Source organism: Dipteris shenzhenensis, chromosome 32 (assembly GCF_047967505.1).
Source record: "Dipteris shenzhenensis isolate YYH24624 ecotype China chromosome 32, Dip_SZ_1.0, whole genome shotgun sequence".
NCBI lineage: Eukaryota > Viridiplantae > Streptophyta > Polypodiopsida > Gleicheniales > Dipteridaceae > Dipteris > Dipteris shenzhenensis.
Genome location: NC_141627.1, coordinates 37,393,700 through 37,419,090, shown reverse-complemented (window position 1 = coordinate 37,419,090; position 25,391 = coordinate 37,393,700). Strand labels below are relative to the sequence as shown.

The 25,391-nt window shown below is 45.4% G+C and overlaps 1 protein-coding gene across 1 annotated transcript in view; it reads left to right on the top strand.

The window, feature by feature from the left end:
* The window catches only part of LOC147880696 (RNA polymerase II degradation factor), a 45,355-nt gene that overhangs the window by 1,258 nt on the left and 18,706 nt on the right, over window positions 1–25,391 (top strand). Inside the window, exons 3-5 of the mRNA XM_087370714.1 lie at window positions 343–453; window positions 22,965–23,020; window positions 23,566–23,710. Of these exons, the coding sequence (XP_087226840.1) occupies window positions 343–453; window positions 22,965–23,020; window positions 23,566–23,710 (312 nt within the window). The remainder of the gene's footprint in view (window positions 1–342; window positions 454–22,964; window positions 23,021–23,565; window positions 23,711–25,391) is intronic.

Sequence of the window (25,391 nt, the reverse complement as noted above, 5' to 3'; positions counted from 1 at the left end):
GTTTTTTATGGTGTGAAATACCGGTCTGAAGGTATTATTGGGCATCGGTTTTCGTCAGAATTTATGTGCATCATGACATCATGAACGATTTCTACTGCCTTAGTAGTAGCTTGCACGTGTGAGAGAATATAAAGTAATTCAAATTGCAAAAGCCAAGAGCCCTGCCACTTTTCTTATGAGGTAGCCTTGATGTGGTTGCGCACTGTGTGATCAGGCTAATGCAATCCTTGATATGGTCAGCTTATTGCTTAGGGATAGATTTTCTTACCCAAATCAAGGGGAAAAGCTGTTGTAAGTTTGCTTTTAGATGTAAATTTTGAGGTTGTTTGCATTGTTTGTCAGGAGCAATTGCAAGAAAGGGAGCACAGACTACATGAACTAGAGCAACAACTTGAGGAGAGGGAACGGCAACTGCATGCAAATCAACGGGAGGCAAATGAAGCAGTGAATCAGGTTGTCACCCGACATCATACTTTTTTTCGATGATTTTTAATTATTTCCAGATGTTGATGCAAAAGCTCATCGATTGGAGAAGTGGACTGTCATTTTTATTTTTTTCAAATGAGATGTGGAAACCTTGTTTTTCGCATTTTAAATTTCGGCCAGTGTAGTGCCTTTTCACAATTTTGAAAGAGGCGAGTGCTGTTTTATCTTTGTCCCCTTTTGAGTCACTGAATCTAGTAAGCAAATTACATATCTTCTCCTGTGTTGAGATGTGCACATTGTTTCTCCACGTACCTATTCAAAAGTTGAGGACAAGTACATTAAATCACCATTTGAAAGGCACCCACTTGTACCGGCATGTGATGCATCGATGTTACTATTCCATGTTGTGGAGCGGTAGGAACATCTGAAATGTAACAGACCAGAGAGAGAGAGAGAGAGAGAGAGAGAGAGGATATGATATGATTGTATTGAAGTCCGTTTGAGACCCTTCAAGATCTATGGGACGACACGACTATCAAATAGATAGAGGCTCTTACATCCATCATACGAAGCTCGCTATGCTGCGAGTATGTGTCTACTTAATTGGTGCGCTGGGTCAAGGACTTTGCTGTGGTACCCTAAAATCTCCTTAGGTATGTGCCCAGTTGCGTTCCAGGAGGTTTTGAGATTGGTGGAGCATCGCTGCCGTATTTTTTCATGATATGCATGCATGCTCGGCAATGGAGCTACCTCCATGTGGGGCAGATTCTGCAAGTTTTTGCATCCTGCATATTCTGCTTATGCCAGCGATACATCCTTCCCAAGGTGCTCTTGCATTTCATGTTTATCCATTGGATTGATTTCGTGTTTGTAGAAGTTCATTTTCATGTAGCATCTTCTGCATTTCCAGATTTTTGATATCTGCAGCCTGTATACTCCACAGCTCCTTCCATTTGATCCCTTGCCCGTGGTTGTGGCCTTCATTGCCCTGCATGGGCATCTGGACTCTCCAAGGCGTACTGGTAAAGAATAGAGACAGTCCACAAACGATGTCTCATCAGCGAGTTGGAGACCAAAGTATATCCTCTTCTGCTAGTGGAGATAGGGATGATGCCTCTTGAAGGGGAATCAATTTGCCAGTCAGCTGATCAGTGTGATTGTAGTAATTAAAAGAAAACATGAAAGAGCTCTCTCAAAAACTTCTGGCAGTGAAAGGAAAAGTACAGGTGGGGTATGCCAAATTCGATACCATAGAACAGCAAACGTAGAAACAACCAGAACAAGAGGTACAGATGCAGGACAACAAAGTGCCAAGACACCAGGATATCATCACCCTCATCGGACAATAAATAGGGTGAGCTAACCGAAACACTGAGGGAACAGAAAGAGCAGCAAGATAAAGCCCTAAACATCATAACGTTGGGAGTGGAAGCAATTGAGGAGGAAGATATAAGAAAGTAAGGAGGAAGACATTGAATAAGAGGCCTCATTAACATCTTCCAAAAAACACCGCATTTCTCAGCAATAAAATGGCACGATGTCTACAGAGTAGGGAGGCAGGGGGACAGACAAAGACAATTAATTGTGAAATTCTAGGATTACACAATCATGGCTAAAAGTACTCAATGACATGAACCACCTCAAGAGGAAGACATTGAATAAGAGGCCTCATTAACATCTTCCAAAAAACACCGCATTTCTCAGCAATAAAATGGCACGATGCCTACAGAGTAGGAGGCGGGACAGACAAAGACAATTAATTGTGAAATTCTAGGATAACACAATCATGGCTAAAAGTACTCAATGACATGCACCACCTCAAGGGGCACTTCATAAGAACCTCACGAGAGCCAATACTCCCAAGGCTAGTAAAAAATGCAAAAAAAGAGGGCAAAAATGTACATACCAGAATCTGCAAAATTATCATTACAGAAAGAGAAATAGAGGTGGGGGAAAAAGGCATAAGGACTCAAGACCCTCGGGATCAAAATATGGAATGTATGGTGATGGTCTCTAGATAAGACCCTTGCATTGAATGGGGAGATATCTGAAACTGATGTACTCTTAATATTGGAAAATGGAGCATGAAGGACATCAGATCTGAGAGGTACTTCTGAACACTGAATGAGAGATCATCTAGTAGCTGTTAGAGCCGCAACAAAGCTATCTACTACTGTTTTGTGGACTTCAAGAAAGCCTTTGACACAGTTACCCCAAAAAAACTGTGGGAAAGATTAGAAAATTGCAAATCCTCAAGTACTAGCCGAATGTGCAAGGCCACTTGTAGATGGGTCAAGCTCCAAAGAAAAGATAATCATAAGCAACGACGTGGGGGTCAACTCTCACCAACTCTCTTCGGTTTATTCATTGATGAATCAGCACATAGTGGAGAGGGAGTCCAAATTACAAGTTATGTCTTACTTCTACTCATCTAAACTGAGGATGTGGTTCTCTTTGCAAAAGATAAAAAGGAGGCACACCTGAATGCATTTGGTAACACTCAAGCACACGCAAGTAAACATTGCCAAGACAAGAGTCATGGTAATTGGGACACAAAACAAGCAGATATTCTTCACGCTCGAAGGAGAACCTCTAGAAGCAGTTGCATCGTATAAATACCTAGGGCTTGAATTTGTGGATAAACTCCAAGTGGAATGAGTGCGTAGAAAGGAGAGCAGCGAGAGCATCTTGACCATTGCTTCAGTCATCTGGCCGTTGGTGGACTGTAAATTTTTTGTGTGCCTTTGTTGTGGAATGCAAAGTGCCGGGTTGGTCTGTGTGAGTTAGAGGACTATCTGTCACGAGAAATGCGCATGAGTGGCACAATGACTCCTCCTGAGTGCTGTCATGACAATTGCAATAAAAGACCTCTTGATCTGAGTGTCTGAGATTTCGACAGACTGCTCTTGAGCAGCGAACTCCTGATGGGCTGCTTTTGAGCGATAAACCCTCACAGGGTGGCAGACGTCCTAAGGGGTACTTTGAGTGACAAGCCTCTTCAGAGCAATGAACCCTTGCTGAGTGATGGACTTCCTTCTTTGCAAGATTTAGATTAAGTTTACCTAGAGTCTTAGCAGCGAGAGTTTTCCATTGGAAAAAATTCTAAATTTGTATGATTGGACTTATTCTAGTCTTACAAAGGTATATCTTAGCAGCGAGAGTTTTCCATTGGAAAACACCTGAATTCGTAGTTTGTGTTGCTTGAATTCGTACCTGTGGGTGTAGAAACGTCCATTGTGGACATGCCAGGAGCACAGTGAAGGAGGTGCTTCGCTAATGTATTGTTTGGCATATATTCTGCAACAAGCAACCTTTCATTCACCAATTTCTCATGCCGAACTTGACATACTCCCTAGGCTTCATCCGTAAGCTGTCTTGCCATTCTCTACTCTCGCTGTGTACACAATGTTGGTAGCCTTTTTTTCATGATCAGATACAATATTCTTGAGACTGAAATCCTCCAATTGCAATCTGTAGCTGCGTCTGCCTTAGTGTCATCACAAGCTCTTGCACCTTTTCCTCCTCCCCCACAGCAGCACGTTCAATGTCGCCACCTGATTGTGTAGCAGCAATTTGCACTTGTGCAACAATGAGAGAGAGAGAGAGAAAAGAATAGTAGGCTGTCTCTCTCTAGGGAGTATTACATTATATAAATCAATAACATCTGAAGTGAATGTTTGTAGCAGAAGCAGTCCTATGATGTGCTGCTGGAGCACCTTTCATGGGCATCCCTCAGCATGTGGCTGTCTGTGTAGGCTTAGGGTAGCTCCTGCCATACAGCCAAGAAGTAAATCAGCCACGTGTAGGTCTGGAGCAAATTGGAAATGAGGGCAGTAGGAAGCCAGCAGACACAACAGCCATGCAAGCTGCCACATCGTCACCTGCAGCACAGGGCATGTGGACAGCCATGGAGGCCGTCGTGTCAGCATCAACAGATCAGACAATCCACACAAGACTGCTCAACTTCCTTGTCCCCTTGAACAAAGACTAAGGCTTTGCTCATAATGCAGATGCTCACTCTTTAATCCAAAGAAGACGAGACATAGCCAGCATCTTCATTGAGGGACAGCCATATGTTGTATGCAACCTCTTGAGGGACAGTTAACACTTTCTGTGTGTGTGATCAACATCCTGGTCCTATGTATGTACATGGGGTTTATCTCACTCACACTCCTGTACTCAGTAGATAGCAGGGGCAGGCTTGTGAGAGAGATGTAACCCTTATGCCTAGTGAAGCATTTGATTGCCATTATCTATGCCACATCTCAGTCCTCCCCTACTGCTGCACAAAGAGTGCTCACTTGCTCCACAAAATGCGTAGCACCAGATGGGGCCGGATTGGGCCTTCCGTATAAGATTGGGAAGGCTTACCCATATGCGCCCTGAGCTCCCCTTTACCTGTGGCCCTACCTGACCTAATTGGTTGCGGGTGAGTTTCGTTGGGATTTTTGTGGTTGAGTTAATCTTAGCCTAGGGAGCTGCCTATAGGGTAGCATTAAAAACTCTTGTCTCTACATTATAGGGCTCACAGGTGGGCTGTATGTATGTACTGCATGTCATAGTTACCAAGGAATGTTGTTCCCCCTTCCAGAATAGGGGGGGAAAGGCTGTTCAGTGATGGAAGGGAAAACTGGAATGTGTTCCGTGTTCCCGGAACGTGGACCGGGTCCAGAACATCAGGGGAACACATTTCCCCATTCCCAAAACACGTTCATGTGTAGGTTTTGGCATTCCCATGCAGGTTTTGGCGTTTCCATGGTGTTCCCGTGCAGCTTGGCGTTTTTGTGCATTCCATGTGATTTAATGACGTGTCATATGATGTGGCATTCCTGTGCCTCGATCTCAAAACGTTCCCGTTCTAGCATTGGTTATTCCTTGAACGTTACTTGGTAAGTATGCGTGCATGCATGTGCCTGTGAGGCTGAATTGGCCCCCTTCATGAGGTCTTTGAAGGACTGCACTGCATTGGTGGCCTGACCCCCCTTTACCCCAACCTAACTGGCGGTTCTTGTTTCACCTTGCTACTTGGTGGTCCTTCGATTTTGCCCTATGCTTGGCCTAGGTGGCTGGCTGCCCCTAAGCCTCGCTTTTGTAGAACAGTCTCCATTGGTGGGGTGGACATGTATGCACACTAGCTATGGTAGTTGCACTGCATCTTACAAAGAATGCATTGTATTCATGCTATGGTGGTAGTGCTGCCTCTAATTGCTAGAGGATTCTAACTGGACCTTGTTAAAAAAGAGGCAAATTGGATCCTCCTTTGGGACATCTAGCCCCGTCCTTTGGCTGAATCTATCTAAGGTTTGCTGGTCCCCTTAGATAGTAACCGTGGTCCAGCTGAGCCTTTGTTGCCGTTGAAAGAGAAGGCTACTTGTTTGGTGCCCCGCCGCCTCCATGATTTACTTTAAGCTGGACACTGCTAGGCGGACTCGGATAGGAAAACGACTCAACGTGTTGAGATAAGCGGACCTGAGGATTGGAGTGATCATACTTAATTGATCCATTGTCAGACAGGTTTTAGTTTGTGATTTGCTCCACGAGGATTGGGGCTTTGGCAAGGAGTGGGCTTTGTATGGCATTGGTTTGCCTGTTTACAATTTGGTCGTGCCAACACATAGGCTCAGAAAGCATAGTGCACCTAAGACAATGTTGAAAGTCCCTAGTTGGGCGACTTGTTGGAAAACATTACAACGTGTAGATGAATGCCCTTGTAGTCATCAATTGAGAAAACAATATTGGAGCACAAGGTGTTTGGCATAATGAACTGCTTTGATGACTCGATCAGAGAGATCAACGAGCCAAGATTCTTGATGATGCAAGAGGCAAGCCAGAGTGGATATTTGCTATGGAGTCAGAGACAGTGTCTGTTTTGAAAATTACGTTAGGGATTTAGTCAACTAACCTCCAAAACATAATTTTACTGCTGATGCCGAATGGATTCGCAAGGTTGAGTATAAGTCAGATGGCACTTTGTAGAAGGCCCAGCCAGTTGCCAAGGTTAGCAAGGCAGAAGGTCTTGACTAATTTGAGATTGCTGACCTGACGACCAAGATGACCACAATGTTGATGGTCAGAGTATTGGCAGCACATCACACATGGCTAGTCTACCAGATTGATGTGAATTCAGCATTTATGAATGGAGGGTCAACGGCTACTTGAAGAGCTCTCTTACAGTCCATTGGATGCCATTTCTCTCTCTTTTCAAAGGGAGGAATGAGGATGATTATCACACTAAACACAAACGACTTGGCGATCTTTGGCCACGATAACGAGGGGTTAAGGGTCTATTGGAGAGGATATTCCTTGGCATAGAGTTCTGGTGCATAGAGTTCTGGCAAGAATTAGATAGGATCTCTATGTCTTAGAAGATTAATGTCTGAAGGGTTTTAAGAGATTTAGAATGGAGTAGTACATGGAATTTGGGACTCTTACGGGGGTTGGGGTTAAACTGAGCAATTAGGAGACATCTTAGTTGGTTGTTGTCACGAGGGCATGAGTTTTGTACTTGCATGTGGGCATGACCTTTGAAAACTAGAGGGCAGGGCCTTGGGATGTGAGTGTGCAAGTTTTCCCCTAGGGGTTAGTGCCTTGGGGGTGAATTAGTGTATAAGTCCAAAAGTATCCTTAGGACCCAAGCTGGCCATTGGTTCGGTCCCACTAGAGGGGGCAAGGGCCAAATGAATTTTAAGTTGGTCATTGGTGTTGACCACATAGAAGGCCTAGGGGCAAATTAAAGTCGAAGGGACAAATCAAATCGTGGGCTGCCGCGTGGCATGCCCATGCAAGTGAATTTGGCAAGGGTCAAATGAATTTTAAGTTGGTCATTGGTGTTGACCACATAGAAGGCCTGGGGGCAAATTAAAGTCGAAGGGGCAAATCAAATCGTGGGCTGCCACGTGGCATGCCCATGCAAGTGAATTTGGCAAGGAAGACTTTGGAAGGTTCTAGGCAAGGGGAATAGGCGAAACGGTACATGAGTTGAAGAACGGAGAAAACACGTCCAAGGGATCTTGGGCTGGGTGTAGGAATTCGACGTACAGATGACTGTGTGCGGACCTTGCGCATGCCTTGAAGCTGTTAGTATGGCAGTACAGGGTGCCATCAGGTGTACAGATTGCGGCTTGCTGTGCTGTACAGCTGTATTGATGATGGCACACGAGAGTGTACGGAGCATGTACGGTCTATGAATGGCTCAAGACAGATCTGGTACGGACTACATAGGAGTTTTGTATGGCTAACGTAGGGGAGATTGTATGGATGCCCACCTGCGAGTGCAACTGTACGAACAGCTGTGAATGGAGAGTTATGCCTGCCTCCTAGCTGCTTGTACGGGCTGGTTTTGGTTGCCTTGGGCTGCGTGCATAGGCAGGTGAGCCAGGATTGCAGGGGCAGCTAGCTGTTGTGCAGTGTGGATAGAAGGCTCCCTCTTGATGTGCATAAGCTTTATGTATGGCCTTGGAATAGGCTGGTTAAGTTTGCAATCACCCATTGTTTTGGATGCATCAGTGTCTTGGGAAGTACTTGTAGCAGGCAGAGGGATTGTGTGATTCAGAGAGAAATTGCTAGTGACAATTCTGAGGTGTATGCAAGTACTCTGTACAGTTCTAGATGCCAGAGTCCATTAGGGCTGATGCATGGGTTAATAATGATAAAGTTTTTGGCAGGCATCTTGTTCCGTGTAGAAACATACTTTTGGTTCCCTCAAGAGATAGGTCACATGCAGGCAGTGGATTTTTGGCGGAGGGCACATGTTTTGTACAGCCTCGTTGCTGAATAGGCAAGGATCGCTCGAGATGGAAAGTATCCCTGGAACCCAGAGAGGGATGGTACAGGTGTGACTGCCATAGTGTTGCTGTGTTGTGACGCAAATTCTCTTCCGGAAGAAACAGGTTGACGTATTGGGGATGCATGCTGCCCATAGGGTGAGAGACAATTGGTAGTGACAGTCCTGGACAGTGGAGAAAGCTCTTGTATGATTTCTGTTTCTGCTTTGAGCAGATAGGCAGCTATTTGGGCAATAGTGACAGCTATGCGGAACTGTGTGGCCAAGTGTTGTTACTAGTAACAGTTCCCGGCTGTGTGCAAGCTTTTTGGAATAGGAATGGAGGCCTATCGCCAGGGTTGATGAGAGCAGTGAACAGCAGAGGCTATGCAGGGTATGTGGATGCCTAATGGGATGTGGAATGCCCCAGATCCAAGAAAGAATGTATCCTTTATGTAGCCTGGAATTCAGAGCCTCTCACATAATTAAAGAAATATCGTAAGGGGCGCCAAGGTTTGGGGCCAATCTATGTCTTTGTCTTGGTGCAGGGGCACTCTAGCTCCCATTCTGTTAGGTGTATATTTACTGAATTGTTAATATAACATCGTTGGCTGGTTATTTGTTAGTTCTACTGCCCTTTAATTTATTGAAGGCCGGTGGTTTCGTTGCCGGGACATCACCATCTTCTTTAAGGAGATGAGCATGTGGTTGTCTCAGGTGCAAGTATTGCTTGCTGTCATTGAATTGCAGTAAGGAGAATTCAGCAAGAATAACACACAGTGACTAGGATTGGGATATGGAAGAACACTCCTCAAGATGGGCAAGAGCTTCTGTTGATGATGATCAGAATGCTGATAGGCAACTATATGGGCCTATGCTGTTGAATGGACAGCCAACAGTTATGCCAAATGCAGGGTGCTCCATTGCAACAGTTTATTCATGGTCTAGATTTTGATTTGCATGGCCAAGCAATGGTTTTCAGCATGCAAATCAGGGACAGCAAGTCATTTCGCACCCCACAGTGCATCTAGGATATTTTGCTGGTGGTTCAGTGTTTCAAGCTATAACCATGGTTTTTTCTTCTGGCCACATATTTATTTTCCATTATATTTTACTAATCACACGTGTGTATTCTTTTATGTGAGATCTGATTGTAGGATTCACATCCCGGCCGGGCATCTTCTGCTATTATGTGCACATACTCTCCTGCAGCTTACTCTCTTTTCATTGCTGATCACCATGCATGCTATCTTCAGTATAGCACTTGTCACCTTTAGTGTGACCTTTTCCGGACTTCAGAGCTCTTATCGTCTTGAGTGCGATCTGTCGCCTTCAGTGCGACCGATCACCTTCAGTGTGATGCACCATCTTCAATATGGTCTTTCTCTGCCATCTTCAGTATCCATCAGTCACATTCAGTGATGACAGGATGTTGGAAGCTAGTGCATGGGATGGACTTCACACCAGTGAAGTTTCGAGTCGATTGACTACCTTATTGGATCACTCTCCACCTGGTATTAAATTACCAACATGCCGTACGAGATTGATGATGCTTCGCACATCCGCAAGGGCTCTCCATACCCGACTGTTCTTCCCTAACACCTTCAACAGCCTTGGGGGTGAGCCTTGGTGTGTCAGGCTATGATGATTTTTAACCCCAGCTCTCCTTTAAAATATTGGCCTTGCCTGTCCTCTCATATTTCATTCAGTGGATCCACCCCAGCTAGGCCATCTTTTATCTCTCTTGCTGCGCATCAGCTCCTACTTTGCCACCCTGGCCTTCCAAGCTGCCGCTACTGCGTCAGTCGTTGCCATCTTCAGAGGTATGTAAGCTACAAGATGCTGAAATTGAATGCTTACAAAAGAAATTGGAAGAATACAAGAAGGATGAGTTTTCAAACCTACGTGCTCAAATGAATGATGACATGAAGAGATAGCAAGAAGATATGCATGCAAAATGGACAAAACAAATTGGTAAAATGCAGAAGGATATGATGCGAGATATGGACGTGAAAAACAGTCTTCTTGTTGGAATTATAGATATAATTCAGCAGTGACCAATGTAATATAATAAGTTAGTTAGGGGCACTTTTCCCTCATTTAGAGGTTTTTCCCCCTAACTGCAGTTAGTTCACTAACTATGGTTAGTGACTACTAAGGTTTTGTCACTATGACAAAACCTTATCAACTCCACTTTGTGTTGTACTCTTTACACTCTATTTTGCAACTACAGCTTCTAAGCTTTCGACTCTCTCACTCTCTCTAGCTCTCACTCTCTCCATCTCCTTCATTTGGTATCAGAGCAGGTTCTAGGCCTGTGTGCCCTCTGCTCCTTCTTCATACCAGCGCCTTACCTCCAGCTCCAGCCCGCTCCAATCTGTCCGTACAGTCCGTACGACTGTACGGAAGCCTTACGCAAGTGTCGCCATTTGCTGCCGCCGTACATCGCCGTACCATCTCCGAAAAGTTTCGTCATCTGCGCCGTACTTCGCCGTACTTGCAGCCGTACTTCGCCGTACCAGCGCCGAAACTGTTCGTCATCTGCTGCCGTACTTCGCCGTACCAGCTCCGTACCTGCAGCCGTACTGCGCCGTACCAGTTCCGTACGTTGCGTCATCTGTACCTGTCTTCGACGTACCAGCCGTACAGTGCCGTACAAACTGTACGGCACTTCCGTACTGTCTTCAGTACAGTACATCCGTACTGAATCTGCTTCAGTACAGCAGGTGTTCTTTGACAGGCTTCTCTTGCAGAAAAATACAGTTTGGTGCAGTTGTTTTGGAGTACATTTGGGGCATTTTTGCATATTGCAGCCATTGCAATCATTGTGCAATTCTGGAGCTACATCTGGAGAAAAATTGGAAATATAGTCTAAAATTTGGGGCTTTTGTCTTAAAATTGCAGATTTGGGGTTTTTAGCATTCTAACCCCTTTCTGGCTGCAATTTCTAGCCACAAATTGGGGCTTTTGTGTTTGGAGAGCATTTTTTGGAGTATTCAGTACATACTGCCTTTCTTGGAGTGTTTGGAACACTTTTGGCAGATTTTGGAGAGTGTTTTATGCTTGGACAGATTTCTGACAGCTCAAGTGCAGAAATCTAAGTTGCATATACAGCCCGTGCTTGGGTGTGGTTTTTGGGAGTTGTGCATTTTATTCCCAGTAAGGGAATTCAGCTTTGTATCTGCTTCAATCTCTTTTTCAGATATGGCCCATCAAAATCAGAATGAGTTTCAGTTTGGTGGTCTTTCTCAGGAAGACAAATTGGATGGTACCAACTACTCCCTCTGGAGTTTCATGGTACGTAATATTCTGATTTCTCGCAATTTATGGGATTATGTCAATGGGGATGAAATCCGACCAGCAGATATTGCACCTGCTACCCCTCCTCACCAAGGAGGTGGAAGAGGTCGTGCACAAGGTGCAGCTGCAGGACAAGTTGTTGGTGCAGCTACAGTCAATACTCCTGAGCAAAAGAGATGGGATTCACGGGATGCCTTAGCCTTGTCTTGCATCTCTCTTTCAGTGAAAAGATCAATCATTCCGCATATCCGGTCGTGTAAGACCTCTAGGGCAGCGTGGGATATTTTGGAAAGCATGTATGCAGCACGGAATGATGCCAGGGTATCTTTTTTAAAAAGAGAGTTGAGCAATACACATATGGAGGAGAGTGACTCCATGTCAGCCCACCTCACTAAGCTACAGGATCTCAGAGAGCAGTTGTTAAACATAGATGAAATTATTCCTGATTCAGAGATGATTACAACCACTCTGAATTCTCTTCCTGAGTCTTATCTCAGCTTTCATACTTCGCTGAATTTATCATTGAGGGGGGGTGCAAATCCTCTTTCTTTTCATGAGCTGATAGGACTTCTGCTTCAGGAAGAGCAGACCAGGAAAAATTTGGCTTCACGTGCAGGTGAACAAGCCATGCTCTCAAAATTCAAATAAAAAACAAAGGGACAGGCAAAAACAGCAGCAAATCAGCCTTCCAGTGGGTCAGGACAGCCTTCACAAAAGGCTAAAAGTGATGCAAGCAAGCCCAAAAAGAAGGGTTTTTGTCACTACTGCAAAAAGCCAGGTCATCACATAGCAGAATGCAGGAAAAGGATTGCAAAGGAAAAGAAAAACAGCTCAGGAATGGCTGTTTCAGATTCAGCCCCTTGTGCATCTGACAGTGGGGATGCTGCAGCCAACTTTGTTGGTCAAGATTATGCCTTTTTATCTTGCATTTCTGATTCTAGGTTGGCTGTTACAGATGCTCGGGATAGTACAGCTTCTTGCAGTGATGATACATATGCATTTTTGACTTGCAGTTTTGACTCTCCCTCAGATGCATCTGCTTTCAGTGTTGATGAAACACTGAACACATGGTATTTTGACAGCGGTGCATCCAAGCACATCACTTCGAGGAAGTGTCTCTTTACTTCCTTGCATCCACCTCCTGTTGGTAAGAAAGTCACTTGTGCCAACAACTCCTCATATTCAGTACGTGGCACAGGAGAAGTTGAGCTCATTGCAATTGATGGCTCAATTTTCAGACTTTCTGATGTATTATATGTGCCTGGCATAACCAAAAATCTCCTTTCAGTGTCCACTCTTAACAGAGGGGGATTTCAGGTCATCTTTGAGGATGACAAATGTGCTGTCCGGGACAGGGAAGCTAACTATGCCTTAATGTTATCTGGTACTCTGCTGCGTGGGCTTTTTCAGCTTGATATTTTTCAGAAAAGAGCAGCTCATGCTTTGGCAATTTCTACCCCTACAGTTGCCATGCAAAATGCAGAATTATGGCATGCCAGATATGGCCACATGCATTACAACAGCTTAATGACACTTCAGAAATTTTCAATGGTTGATGCATTGCCACCTCTTGAGATACCTCCTCCACATCCCTGTGAAGGGTGCATTTTAGGTAAAATGCATAGATTTCCCTTCAAGAAGGATGGTTCAGTTAAAGCTGTTCGCAAATTGCAGCTTATACACAGTGATGTCTGTGGTCCCATGAGGACTCCTTCATTGGGTGGTCATCTCTACTTTGTCACATTTATTGATGACTACTCCAATTTTACTTGGGTTTATGGGCTGAAAAAGAAATCTGAAGTGTTCACAGTGTTTAAACACTTTTCAGCCATGGTTGAAAATGAAACAGGGCTCAAGATACAGACATTACGCACGGATAGAGGTGGGGAATACCTATCTGCAGAATTTGATGCTTTCCTCAAACAAAAGGGTATTGTGCATCAGCTCACAGTCAGGCTGACCCCTCAGCAAAATGGCAAAGCTGAGAGGAAAAATAGAACCCTCATGGAGATGGACAGATGTATGCTGAAAAGCAAACACATGCCTCATAAATTCTGGTTAGAGGGTTTGATGTGTGCCAATTACATTTTGAACAGGGCTCCCACTAAGGCTTTAAAAACAAAAACTCCTTTTGAGGTCTGGAATGACAGGAAGCCTTCAGTGGATCACTTCCGAGTCTTTGGATGCCTTGCCTATGCACATGTGCCAGTTGAATTTAGGCACAAATTGTCAGATAAAGCCATCAAATGCATATTTGTTGGATACAGTGCAGAAAGCAAGGGGTATCGTCTCTACAATCCTGCTACACGCAAAATCATTGTAAGTAGAGACGTGATATTTTCTGAAAATTCAGCTTACACTCAGGCTGATTTTCAAATGCCTTCACCTTCAGAAGATGTCTTTCAAGGGTTGCTACCCATTGCTTTGGGTTCCCCTGCTGATTTTTCTGATCCAAATCAGAATTTACAGCAACCTTCAAATGCTTCAGTTCCGCCATGGGATGTCATGCCTCCTCCACAGGAAGTGGAACAAGTGGTACAGCAAGAAATTGCAGACATACATGCAGCAAAAACAGTCCCAAACTGGCTGTTACAGACTCTCCGGGAGAGTAAACTTGATGCTCCGTTACCTGGCAGGACTCGCAGTGCAGCAAGGCACATGGAAGGTGCTAATTCAGTGGAATCAGCATATGCAGGTACTCTCCTTGATGAAGAGGAGCCTGCCACATTTGAAGAAGCACAAGGTAATGTGCATTGGATGAATGCCATGCACGATGAGTTGCAGTCCATTGCAAAAAATCAGAGTTGGGATGTTGTGGACTTGCCACAGGGTAAACATGCTATTGGCACACGATGGGTATTTAAAATCAAACGGAAGCCAGATGGCTCCATTGACAGATATAAAGCCCGGCTGGTTGCTAAAGGCTATGCTCAGAAAAAGGGCATAGATTATGAGGAGACTTTTGCTCCTACATCCCGGATGACTACCATCCGATCAGTAATTGCAATGGCTGCACATTTTGAGTGGAATGTTCATCAGTTGGACATCAAAACAGCCTTCTTAAATGGGGACTTGCTGGAAGAGGTGTATGTCAAACCACCTCCGGGTTTTGGAATTACAGCAAATGCACTTCAAGTCTGCAAGCTTAATAAAGCTTTATATGGGCTGAAACAGGCCCCTCGTGCATGGTATGCCAAGATACATGCCTTTTTGACCAGCAAGGGGCTGCACAATAGTCCTACTGAGAGCACCCTCTACATCAAGATGGATGGGGGGGAAATATTAGTCATCCTTCTTTATGTTAATGACTTACTGCTCACAGGGTCCAATGACGACAAAATTGCAGATTTCAAAACTGATTTGTAGACCCACTTTGATATGTCAGATTTGGGGCTGCTTCACTTTTATTTGGGGATCCAGTTCTCTCATGAGAGACGTGGCACTGTTATGTCTCAGTCCAAGTATGTTCAGAAACTTTTGGACAGATTTAACATGCAAGAGTGTAAGCCCATATCTACTCCTATGGAACCGGGGCTGAAACTCACAATGCATGATGCAGGAGAATCAGTTGATGCCACACTTTACAGTCAAGCTGTTGGATGCCTCATATATCTCTGCAATACTAGGCCTGATATTCAGTTTGCAGTATCTCAGGTGAGCAGGTACATGCACAGCCCCAAAACTATGCATTGGCAGGCAGTTAAGCGCATCTTCCGTTATTTGCAAGGCACCAAGTCTTTTGGCTTACTATTTCCCAGGGGGGGTGACTTGCAGATGCATGCCTACAGTGATTCAGATTGGGCTGGTGATTATGACACTAGGCAGTCCACTAGTGGCAATTGTTTCTTTTTGGGAAAATCTTGCATTTCATGGCTGAGCAAGAAACAATCTACAGTGGCTACCTCATCATGTGAAGCTGAGTACAGGGCAGCTTTCACAGCAACAGTTGAATGTGTCTGGCTGAGACGTTTATTTGCTGATCTTCATCTGTCTTTGGAGAGTCCTTCTCCAATTCTCACTGATAGTCAGAGTGCCATTGCAGTGGCAAAGAATCCAGTGTTTCATGCTCGCACGAAGCACATTGAGGTTCACTCACTACGTCAGAGAGAAGTTGCATGCAGGAGAGATCAGTATGATCTTTGTGTCCACACATGACAACGTTGCAGATATTTTCACCAAAGCACTACCACGTGAGAAGTTCGAGGCATTTCGCAGTGCCCTGAACTTATATCCGTTTGGTGATTGATCAGCCTTGTACATGACATTGGCACTGCAGGGGGGTGTTGGAATTATAGATATAATTCAGCAGTGACCAATGTAATATAATAAGTTAGTTAGGGGCACTTTTCCCTCATTTAGAGGTTTTTCCCCCTAACTGCAGTTAGTTCACTAACTATGGTTAGTGACTACTAAGGTTTTGTCACTATGACAAAACCTTATCAACTCCACTTTGTGTTGTACTCTTTACACTCTATTTTGCAACTACAGCTTCTAGGCTTTCGACTCTCTCACTCTCTCTAGCTCTCACTCTCTCCATCTCCTTCACTTCTTACATCCAAGATTGAGAGCCTGGAAGCTCAGGTGATTAGTCTCCAAGATGAGAATGTAAAACTGAAGGCAAATACACACGGAGATGAAGGGGAGCTTCAGCCATCCCTACACGAGGAGCCGAACATCATTAGGGAACAAATGAAGCAGCTCAAGGGGGCAAAGGGAACTTCGGAAGAAGGATGCAAGATTATAGATGAACTGAAATCTGAGAATGGCAATTTTGCAAGACACTATGAAGGGTAAACATGCTGAATTTACCCAGAAGATCAAGAAAAGAGAGGCTGCAATCTTGGAATGGAGAGATGTCATCAAGAAAGGTACGGCTGTCCCCAAGAAAGAGTTCATTTTAGATGCTGTAGAGGAGGATAAAAGGAGAAACAATAAAACCCTAAATGTTTTAGTCCGAGGTCTCACAGTAGGAGACACTCCTATGGCAGATGCAAAAGCCTTGTTCACTAAAATGGGTGTGAACCTGACATGTGAGACAGCTTGGAGAGTTGGCAAGCCCGATGCACCCACAAGGCCACTTGTGATGAAGCTCCGAACAGCCATGGATAGGAAGATCCTCATGAGCACAAGGGTGACCTTGAAAGGAACCCGGATCTACCTTGACCCTCCTATAGCAGGTACATTGGAGGGAAGGTATGGTACACGCCATGGCAGTGAGAGAAGTAGGGAAATGGGCTGCATACAGGGATGGTAGGGTGATCATCCGAGAGAGAGGAGATCAGGACCAGGGGGAGAAGGAAGAAAAGGAAGAGAAAGAAGAGGGTGAATTATGAAGGTGTCGGGCCAATGGGACACAAAGTGGACCGAGAATTGTAGTGTGGAATTGCAATGGCACACTCTAGTTTGATCTGGGCGGTTTCTCGGAGACATACACTGACAGAAACAGAGCCCCGAGAGAGGACTGCCCACTGTGACAGGATATACATGGGAGTCATCTCATAGGAAGGAAACGAGGAGAGACATTGGTGTGCGGGGCTCGGGGGGAGTGGCTATCCTCTTTAGATCTCACATGAGACCTCTCATATTAGTCGCACGAAGAGAGGAGCATGCACGACACATGTGGATACGAGTCTAGCTGCCAAACGCATGACCGATTCTCATAGTGGTGTGTTATTTTCCCCTAGATACTTCATCCTATGCACGTGAGGTCACCACAAAGGACACAGCCTGTATGAGTGGATTGAGGGTGATGTCACTAAATTCTTCAGGCAGGGGGACATCCTCCTTCTTGTTGACTTCAATGCACGCAGAGGGAACAGGCAGGTGGGCCTGTTGGACTTTGCATCGGATTCCCTCATAGTACCAGAACTAGATGCATCTAAGCTCTGGATAGTGAGACACTCTGCAGATGCACCATAGGTGAAAGAGTATAGACGACATCTACTTGAGCTAGGGGCTATCCATGATTTGATCATTTACAATGGTCTATAGAGATGGCCATCATCTGGTGGTCTCACTTGTTTCCCGCATGGTGAAGGGACAAGCACAGTGGACTACCTATTGGGTCCCTTGGCCTTTACCTCACGGATATACGACTTTATTGTGCCCCCTCCCCCACTTGGTGCTGATCACTCATACTTAGCCTTTTGTATCCCACTATGCTAGTCACAGGGAGGGTCTCCCCCATGCGCACTTGTGTACAGGTTCACTTTGATTGTGCCTTGGACCCCATCTATGTGAGCAAGCTGGCGTAGGGGCTTCGAGCCCTACTACTTGGAGATGATGTAGACCTCGCCCACGCCTCAAACACCCTTGCCATAGTGGTCATGGACGCATCCATCATGTCTTTCCCCACGACTCGATCTGCACGTGCCTCACTAGGTAAGATGCCACAGAATCCTTGGTATGATGATGAGTGCAGAGAGATGAGAGCTCACCTCAGACATGAGCGAGCCCTTGGCCACTTGACATCACCCGAGGCACAACAGATCTCACGGTGATTGACACGCCATAAGCGGCAGGCCTTCCTCACCCACAAAATGTACGAGGTGATCAGCTCATTTCGAGGGGGGCATCCCACCATTGGCTGGGGGCTTCTATGGGAGGGGAAGCCATTTATCCCCATCACAGACCAGGGGGGCATCCCACCATTGGCTGGGGGCTTCTATGGGAGGGGAAGCCATTTATCCCCATCACAGACCCAGGTGTTTGGCACACTTATGCATGCTCTCTTTATGATGTTCCGATGCAGGCACCACCTGATATGTCCACACCATTCGCTGGGGGCTTCTATCGAAGGGGAAGCCACCTATCCCCATCACAGACCCAGGTGTTTGGCACACTTATGCATGCTCTCTTTATGATGTTCCGATGCAGGCACCACCTGATATGTCCACTATGCCCAGGCCCACCACTTGCCACTTGTTCACTGCACCGAATGTGCGGGCTGCGCTCGGTCGGCTTCATAATCGGAGAGCATAGGACCATGAGGGGCTATGAATCGAGCATTTCGATCATGGACAGGAGGTTTTGGCTCCGGTCCTAGCGCAGATGTTCAACCACGTCATGTCACGGCTTCCCATCCTCATAGAGTACCACCACCATTGTACCAATACACAAGATAGGTGACCCCATGGATACTGGAAACTATTGCACTCTCATGATTGGCCATACGCTGGCCAAGATCTATGGATCGATATTGGAGAGGGAGATCAACAGCCATACAAGGGCACACGGGCAGCGTGCTCTAGGGCAAGCAGGTTTTCGGAAACAGCACTCCACACTAGACCACATCTTCACCTTGATGACTATCATCGAGGAGGCGAGGTCGAGACGCCAGAAAGTCTACGCTTGTTTTGTAGCCTTTCGGAAGGCCTTCCACATTGTCCCGCGATTCCGCATGATCAGGAGACGACGAGATATGCAGATTCCAGAGGTTCTGATCTTGGGAGTGGTGAGCCTATACGAGTCCGTTAGAGGGAGAATTTGTGTACTAGGAGGCCTATCAAAGTGGATTGAGAGCACGATCGGGGTAAAGCAAGGATGCCCTCTCTCACCGGCTCTCTTCGGGCTCTACATTGATGAGATTACATCTTTCCTAGACCGTCTAGGTGGCGCCACTAGTTGACTTGATAATACAGATTCTTCTATACGCGGATGACATAGTTCTCCTGTCATCTTCGGCAAAGGGACTACAGAGACATCTAGATGCCCTAGCGGTGTTCTGTAGAGAGAGAGAGACCTGATGGTTGACCTTGGGAAGACCAAGGTCATGATCTTGAACACCTCTTACACAGTGCTTCACCGACATAGCTTTACATACTAGAGTCAGCCGGTGAGATTGTGCAGTCCTACACATCTTTGGGTGTAGTTTTCACAGGCCAGTTTTCACGATGACCCACGCAGCTAGAGCACGACTCACAGGAGGGCATGGTGCTTTGGCCCGACTAGAGCGACAGTGCTTCCAGTCGCACTTCCAGGATCCACCGACGAAGTGTTGGCTTTTCGACACTCTAGTGAGGCCGATTGCCATGTATGCGGCACCTTTTTGGGGGGGTGATCTTTTAGCAGCAGAATGGAGGAGATTTGAGCGGCTACAGGTGATCATGGGCTCTAGAATGACTCGGAGTAAGCCCTCGGTCCCCCATCAGATAGTACAGGCAGAGTTTGCCATGACCTCTCTCTAGGTTGATGCCATTTTTCAGACAGTGACATTTCTCCACAGAGTTTGGGACCTACCTCGCGAGAGACTTTCGAGGTTGGCACTAGAGTCTTCCATACGACTAGTAGGGAGTGGGGTAGGTACAGCATGGTATGCACGCATCACTGCATGGTTTGCCAGTCACGGCATTCAGATGGATCGGCTTTCCCTGTTTTAGTGTAGCATGGATGCACCGCCCGAGTTGACCCCACGGGATGAGATTAACCGCGTCATACGGTTAGACCTCCTCCAGCTCCACACATCTCACACTTGGAGGGGGGACTAGGAGTTCCCCATCAAGACCCAGCTCGGTGGAGGAGCTAGCCGATATGAGAGAGATATGGATTGGCGAAGAGAGCCGACACAGCACTGTTGGATGAGGGACACAGAGATCATACACGATGTGACAGGCGACTTGAGGACACACGATCAAGGTTCGACCTATTTCAGCTCTCCTCAAGGGAGGCGAGACGTCACCCTTGACATATCCCATCAGATCCAGAGATCGAGGAGACCACGCCCTCCACCACCACGGGAGACAGCCCGATAGATGCAGATATGTGAGCTCTTTGCATCTCATCAGAGAGCCACCATAGAGCCTGGATACGTGGAGCCGGTTTATGCACTTGGGATTGTAGCTCTAAGCACTTGATATTTTCATGCCACCCTTATGCTATTTTGCTACTTTTTTGCTATTTTGTACTAGTATAGCATTTTAGTACTCAGCAAGGGCCTTAGTGAGCCCTTTGCCTGGGCCCGCATTGGTCTGTATGAGTTACTTGATTCCGTACCTTGTCCCATAGGCCCGCAAGGCCTCCTGCAGACATTAATTGGTTTGTTCCCACTAGAGGGAACAAGTGGCAAATGAATTTTAAGTTGGTCATTGGTTTGCTCCCACTAGAGGGGGCAAGTGGCAAAGGAATTTGAAGTTGGTCATTGGTGTTGGACACATAGAAGGCCTGCGGGAAAATTAAAGTCCAAGGGGCAAATTAAATGCCACGTGGCATGCCCATGCAAGTGAATTTGGCAAGGAAGACCTTGGAAGGCTCCAAGCGAGGGAAAGAGGCGAAAACGTATGTAAGTGGAAGACGGAGAAAACTCGTGGAAGGGACCTTGGGCTGGGTGTACGGAATTCGACTTACGGACGATTGTGTATGGACCTTGTGCATGCCTTGAAGTTGTTAGTATGGCAGTACGGGGTGCCATCAGGTGTACAGATTGCAGGTTGCTGTGTCGTAAAGCTGTATCGATGATGTTGTACGGCCTATGAAGCTCAAGACAGCTTTGGTATGGACTACATGGGGCTGTGTATGGCTAACGCGGGGAGAGTGTATGGATGCCCATGTGTGAGTGCAACTGTATGGACGGATACGCCTGTGTATGGACAGCTGTGAACGGAGAGTTATGCCTGCCTCCTAATTGCTTTGTACGGGCTTTTTTTTTGCTGCCTCGGGCTGCGCACACAGGCAGGTGAGCCAGGATTGTAGGGGCAGCTAGCTGTGTGGCAGCGTGGATAGAAGGCTCCATTTGATGTGCATAAGCTCGTATATGAGCTGTATATATTGCCTTGGAATAGGCTGGTCAAGTTTGCAATCACACATTGTTTCGGATGCATCAGTGTTTTGGGAAGTAGTTGTAGCAGGCAGAGGGATTGTGTGATTCAGAGAGAAATTGCAAGTAACAATTCTGAGGTGTATGCAAGTACTCCAGACAGTTCTGGATGCCAGAGCCCATTAGGGCTGATGCATGGGTTAATGATGCCAAAGTTTTTGGTAGGTATCTTGTTTCATGTAGAAACATACTTTTGGTTTCCTCAAGAGAAAGGTCACATGCAGGCAGTGGATTTTTGGCGGAGGCCACATGTTTGGTACAGCCTCGTTGCTGAATAGGCAAGGGTCAGGAATCCCTGCTTGAGATGGAAAGTATCCCTGGAACGCAGGGAGGGATGGTACAGGTGTGACTGCTATAGTGTTTGCTGTGTTGTGATGCAAATTCTCTTATGGAAGAACAGGTTGATTTATTGGGATGTATGCTGCCCATAGGGTGAGAGACTGTTGATATTGACAGTCCTGGACAATGGAGAAAGCTCCTGTTTGCTCTTTCTTTTTGCTTTGAGCAGTTAAGTAGCTATTTGGGCACTAGTGACAGCTATGGGGAACTGTGTGGCCAAGGGTGGTTACTAGTAACAGTTCCCAGCTATGTGCAAGCTTGCTGGAATAGGAATGGAGGCCTATTGTCAGGGTTGGTGAGAGCATTGAACAACAGAGGCTATGCAGGGTATGTGGATGCCTACTTGGATGTGGAATGCCCCAGATGCAAGAAAGAATGTACCCTTTATGTAGCCTGGAATTCAAGGTTTCTCACTTAATTAAAGAAATACCAAAAGGGGGGCCAGGGTTTGGGGCCAATCTGTGTCTTTGTCTTGGTGCAGGGGCACTCTAGCTCCCATTCTGTTAGGTGTATATTTACTGAATTGTTGATTTAACAGTGTTGGCTGGTTATTTGTTAGTTCTACTGCCCTTTAATTTATTGAAGGCTGGTTTTCAGTTGACATGACCACAGTTGCCAGGTAGTTGATCTACTTGATCAATATCTGACCTGATGCCAGTTTTGCAAAGCAAGGACTGAGTCACTGTAGTGCAGGCAACAAGGTACATGCTTTGTGCTTATTAGGCAGGACACCTTGGGTGGGTATTGTGATTTAGGTTGGCAAATTATTGGGATTCCAGACAGTCTACGACAAGATACTGTCTCTTGTTGGGGTCAGGGGCCATCTGTGGCTCAGCAAGAAGCCAACTTACCGATGGCTGTTTCTTTGACAAGAGCTGAATATGGAAGGGCATGTCCAGTTTTGTGAGCTCGTGTGGCAATGAGCTCTGGAAAGACACAAGACGCCCTTCAGGAGGACGTGCTGTAACTAGCAGTTGAAAAATTGGGCAAGTGTATCAGATTGTGGAGCATATTGGTGATTTGCTGAATGCAAGTTAGGCCAAAGGAGCTGTAGGTCTGGCTGCTGCATGATGGTTTATCTTTAAATGCATCTTTCTCTGTATATTGAAATTGAGGAGTGTCGAGCTGGCTGTTGCATAATGGACGATGTGCAAGTCTTTGTATTTTGTGGTTCTCCTTGGTGTATTGATAATCTAGGCATAGAAGTGAATGATGCTCATGTTCGCTGTCTCTTGATGGGCATATGATTGAAACTAATCCCCCATTTAACCCATGTGAGCTGGTTCTTGACAATGGAAAGCTGCTTTTGTGAATTGGATTTTGTAGGTCTGGGCAAAAGATGGCCTGTTGCGGGAACAAACTAACGAGCTTGCAACGCTACGGTAAGATTGTGACTGCATAAAGACTGCTTTGAGAAACAGTTGCAGTATTAGAACTGTTGTTCCCCCCCCTCCGGGGCCTGCCCCAAAAAAAGAAAGAAAAGAAGCATCCTTCTTTTTTTCCCTGACGCCCCTGAAAAAAATCTATTGCTCAGAACTAATCAAAACTGCCACTCTTGGAAGTTTCAATGTTTTTTATTTCTGTAAGATCCAGCTGACATCAAAAGCAATTTAATGGTGTTCTTTTTGGGTCTTTTTAATCTAGAAGAGACCAGAAGGTTGAATTTTTTGTCTCAAATCTTTCTTAGGAAGGCAGGTTTGTACAGATTAATGCATTGATTTATTGGACAGTACAGAAATAAGTGTATTTTGGTTAGACGGGGGAGTTTAAAACAAGGTCTCTAGTTGGGATTTCCGACTGTTCCCCAAAGGGAAAATGTTTGAATTTTGCTCGTGAGTATGATGATATGCCTTTAATTCTTAGAGGAACTTCTGCTCCACAAGTAGCATATAGCTGAGTAGAAAAAATTATGTTTCTATCTTTCTAGTCGAGATCGAGACAATGTATTGGCGGATCAAAAGACAACTTTAGCTCAGTTTGAAGCAGAGAGAGCTCAACTCTTGTCCCAACTTCATGACCTGAAAGAGCAATTACGGGAGAAGGAGCGTCAATTGCAGGAAATTGATGAACAGGTAACAATATTTTGAACTGTGCATTTGCTTTGTTTTGTAAATTATATGCTATTGCAATTGACGACATGAATTGCATTAGTCATTTTATCATTGATGAGGCAACTGTGAAAACAAGGAGGATTGATAAGGCTGATTCGCTGTGGTTTTTTTTCTTCGACTCTTGTGACAGTCTTAGTTGTATTTGCAACGACGTTTCTTAACATTGTTAAAAAAGTCTTGCTGCAGTTTGAGACAAGTATTATGCAAGACCAAGAAATATGATCTCTAAGTGGAACAAGTAGGTCACTTTGATATAGATGTGATCAAGTTAATGGCTTTCTACCTTGTGGAGGACTACCATGAGGTTAAAGTTGCCGTGTTCGTTAAATTTTACAGGATAGGTTCAGCGTGTTCTTGGAGATATATGTTTCTGTCATACTAGCGAGCTTGGATTCACCTTGTCGAAGTTTTTATTCAAGTTGGGACCTGCCAATAACTTTTGTTGTTTTTTTTTGCATTGCATTGACCTATTTTTTTGGGAGGGACGAAGATCAAAGGCTTGTTTTGACAAGAAGTTGTAGCTTGGATGACGAGGATAAGTATAACTTGTTGAGTAGTCTCCTCAGCCTTCAATTGTCATGCTGACTTTAGGGAGGAAAGTAAAAAAGTGGTTTTTTAGGGGAAAGGTATCAATGGTATGCAAGCTGAGGGAAAGTGTTGTGGACGAAAAGAATTAATAAGTTCTTTCTTATTGCAATCTGCTGCCACAAATTCACTTGTATAGACGATTGTGTATGTGTGTGCATGCGTGAGAGCATGTGTTTATACATTGGTATTGGGGAATGATGCCCAAGAGATTCTAGAATCTTTTCGAAACTGAGACGGCAGCATATGCTTGAGTACTAATGAGAACATAGGTGCAGCTTTGTGCCTTAGGAAATAAAATATTTCTAACAAATAAAACTAAGAGTAAATGTGAGATTTATGTTTATTAAGGTTTTTTACTCCTAACCTTAGTTAGAGGTTGAGTTTGTAGGTGAGTTAGTCACCACACATGTTTTGTCCCCACTTAGGGTTCATCCTAGGGTTTTGTCTCTATGACTACCCTAGCTTTATACTTCATTTGTGTTGCTACAATTTCATTCTAGCTTGCTTTAGCTCCATTCTCTCGCATTCTCTCGCTTCCATTTCCAACGTCTGGTATTAGAACAAGTTCCCCTTGCTTCCTCGTCTACAGGGTTCTACAGCCTGGGTGCCTATTTTGGAACGCATTTGCTGCTGTTTTTTAAGTTGGCGACTGGTTGTTGAAGGGGTTTCAGTCAATTTTGACTTGTTTTGGATCAGCCACCATCTCCTACAGCTGTTCTAGCGCTGGACGACTCATTTCTTGTTGGTGTTGGGCTGTTTTCTTGCTGGTCGTCTGTTTTTGGCTTCATTTTGGAGCTGTTTTCAACAGAAACAGCTTTGACTATTTTGCAGCCTGCTTCTCAAGGTTCCATCTCACTACCTAGCCACAAGTGCCAAAAGACAATGTATACAACCAGAGGATTCCTCGATACGTGTGTGATGAAAATTGTTTGTAGGCGAGGCCTATAATGCCTTCCATGTGTCTTCTAATTACACAAAAAGATTCCACTCCTTGTGATGGATTAGCTTCATCGGCTGAGGGAGGGTGGGAATAGGGTTTCCCACTTTGGGTTTG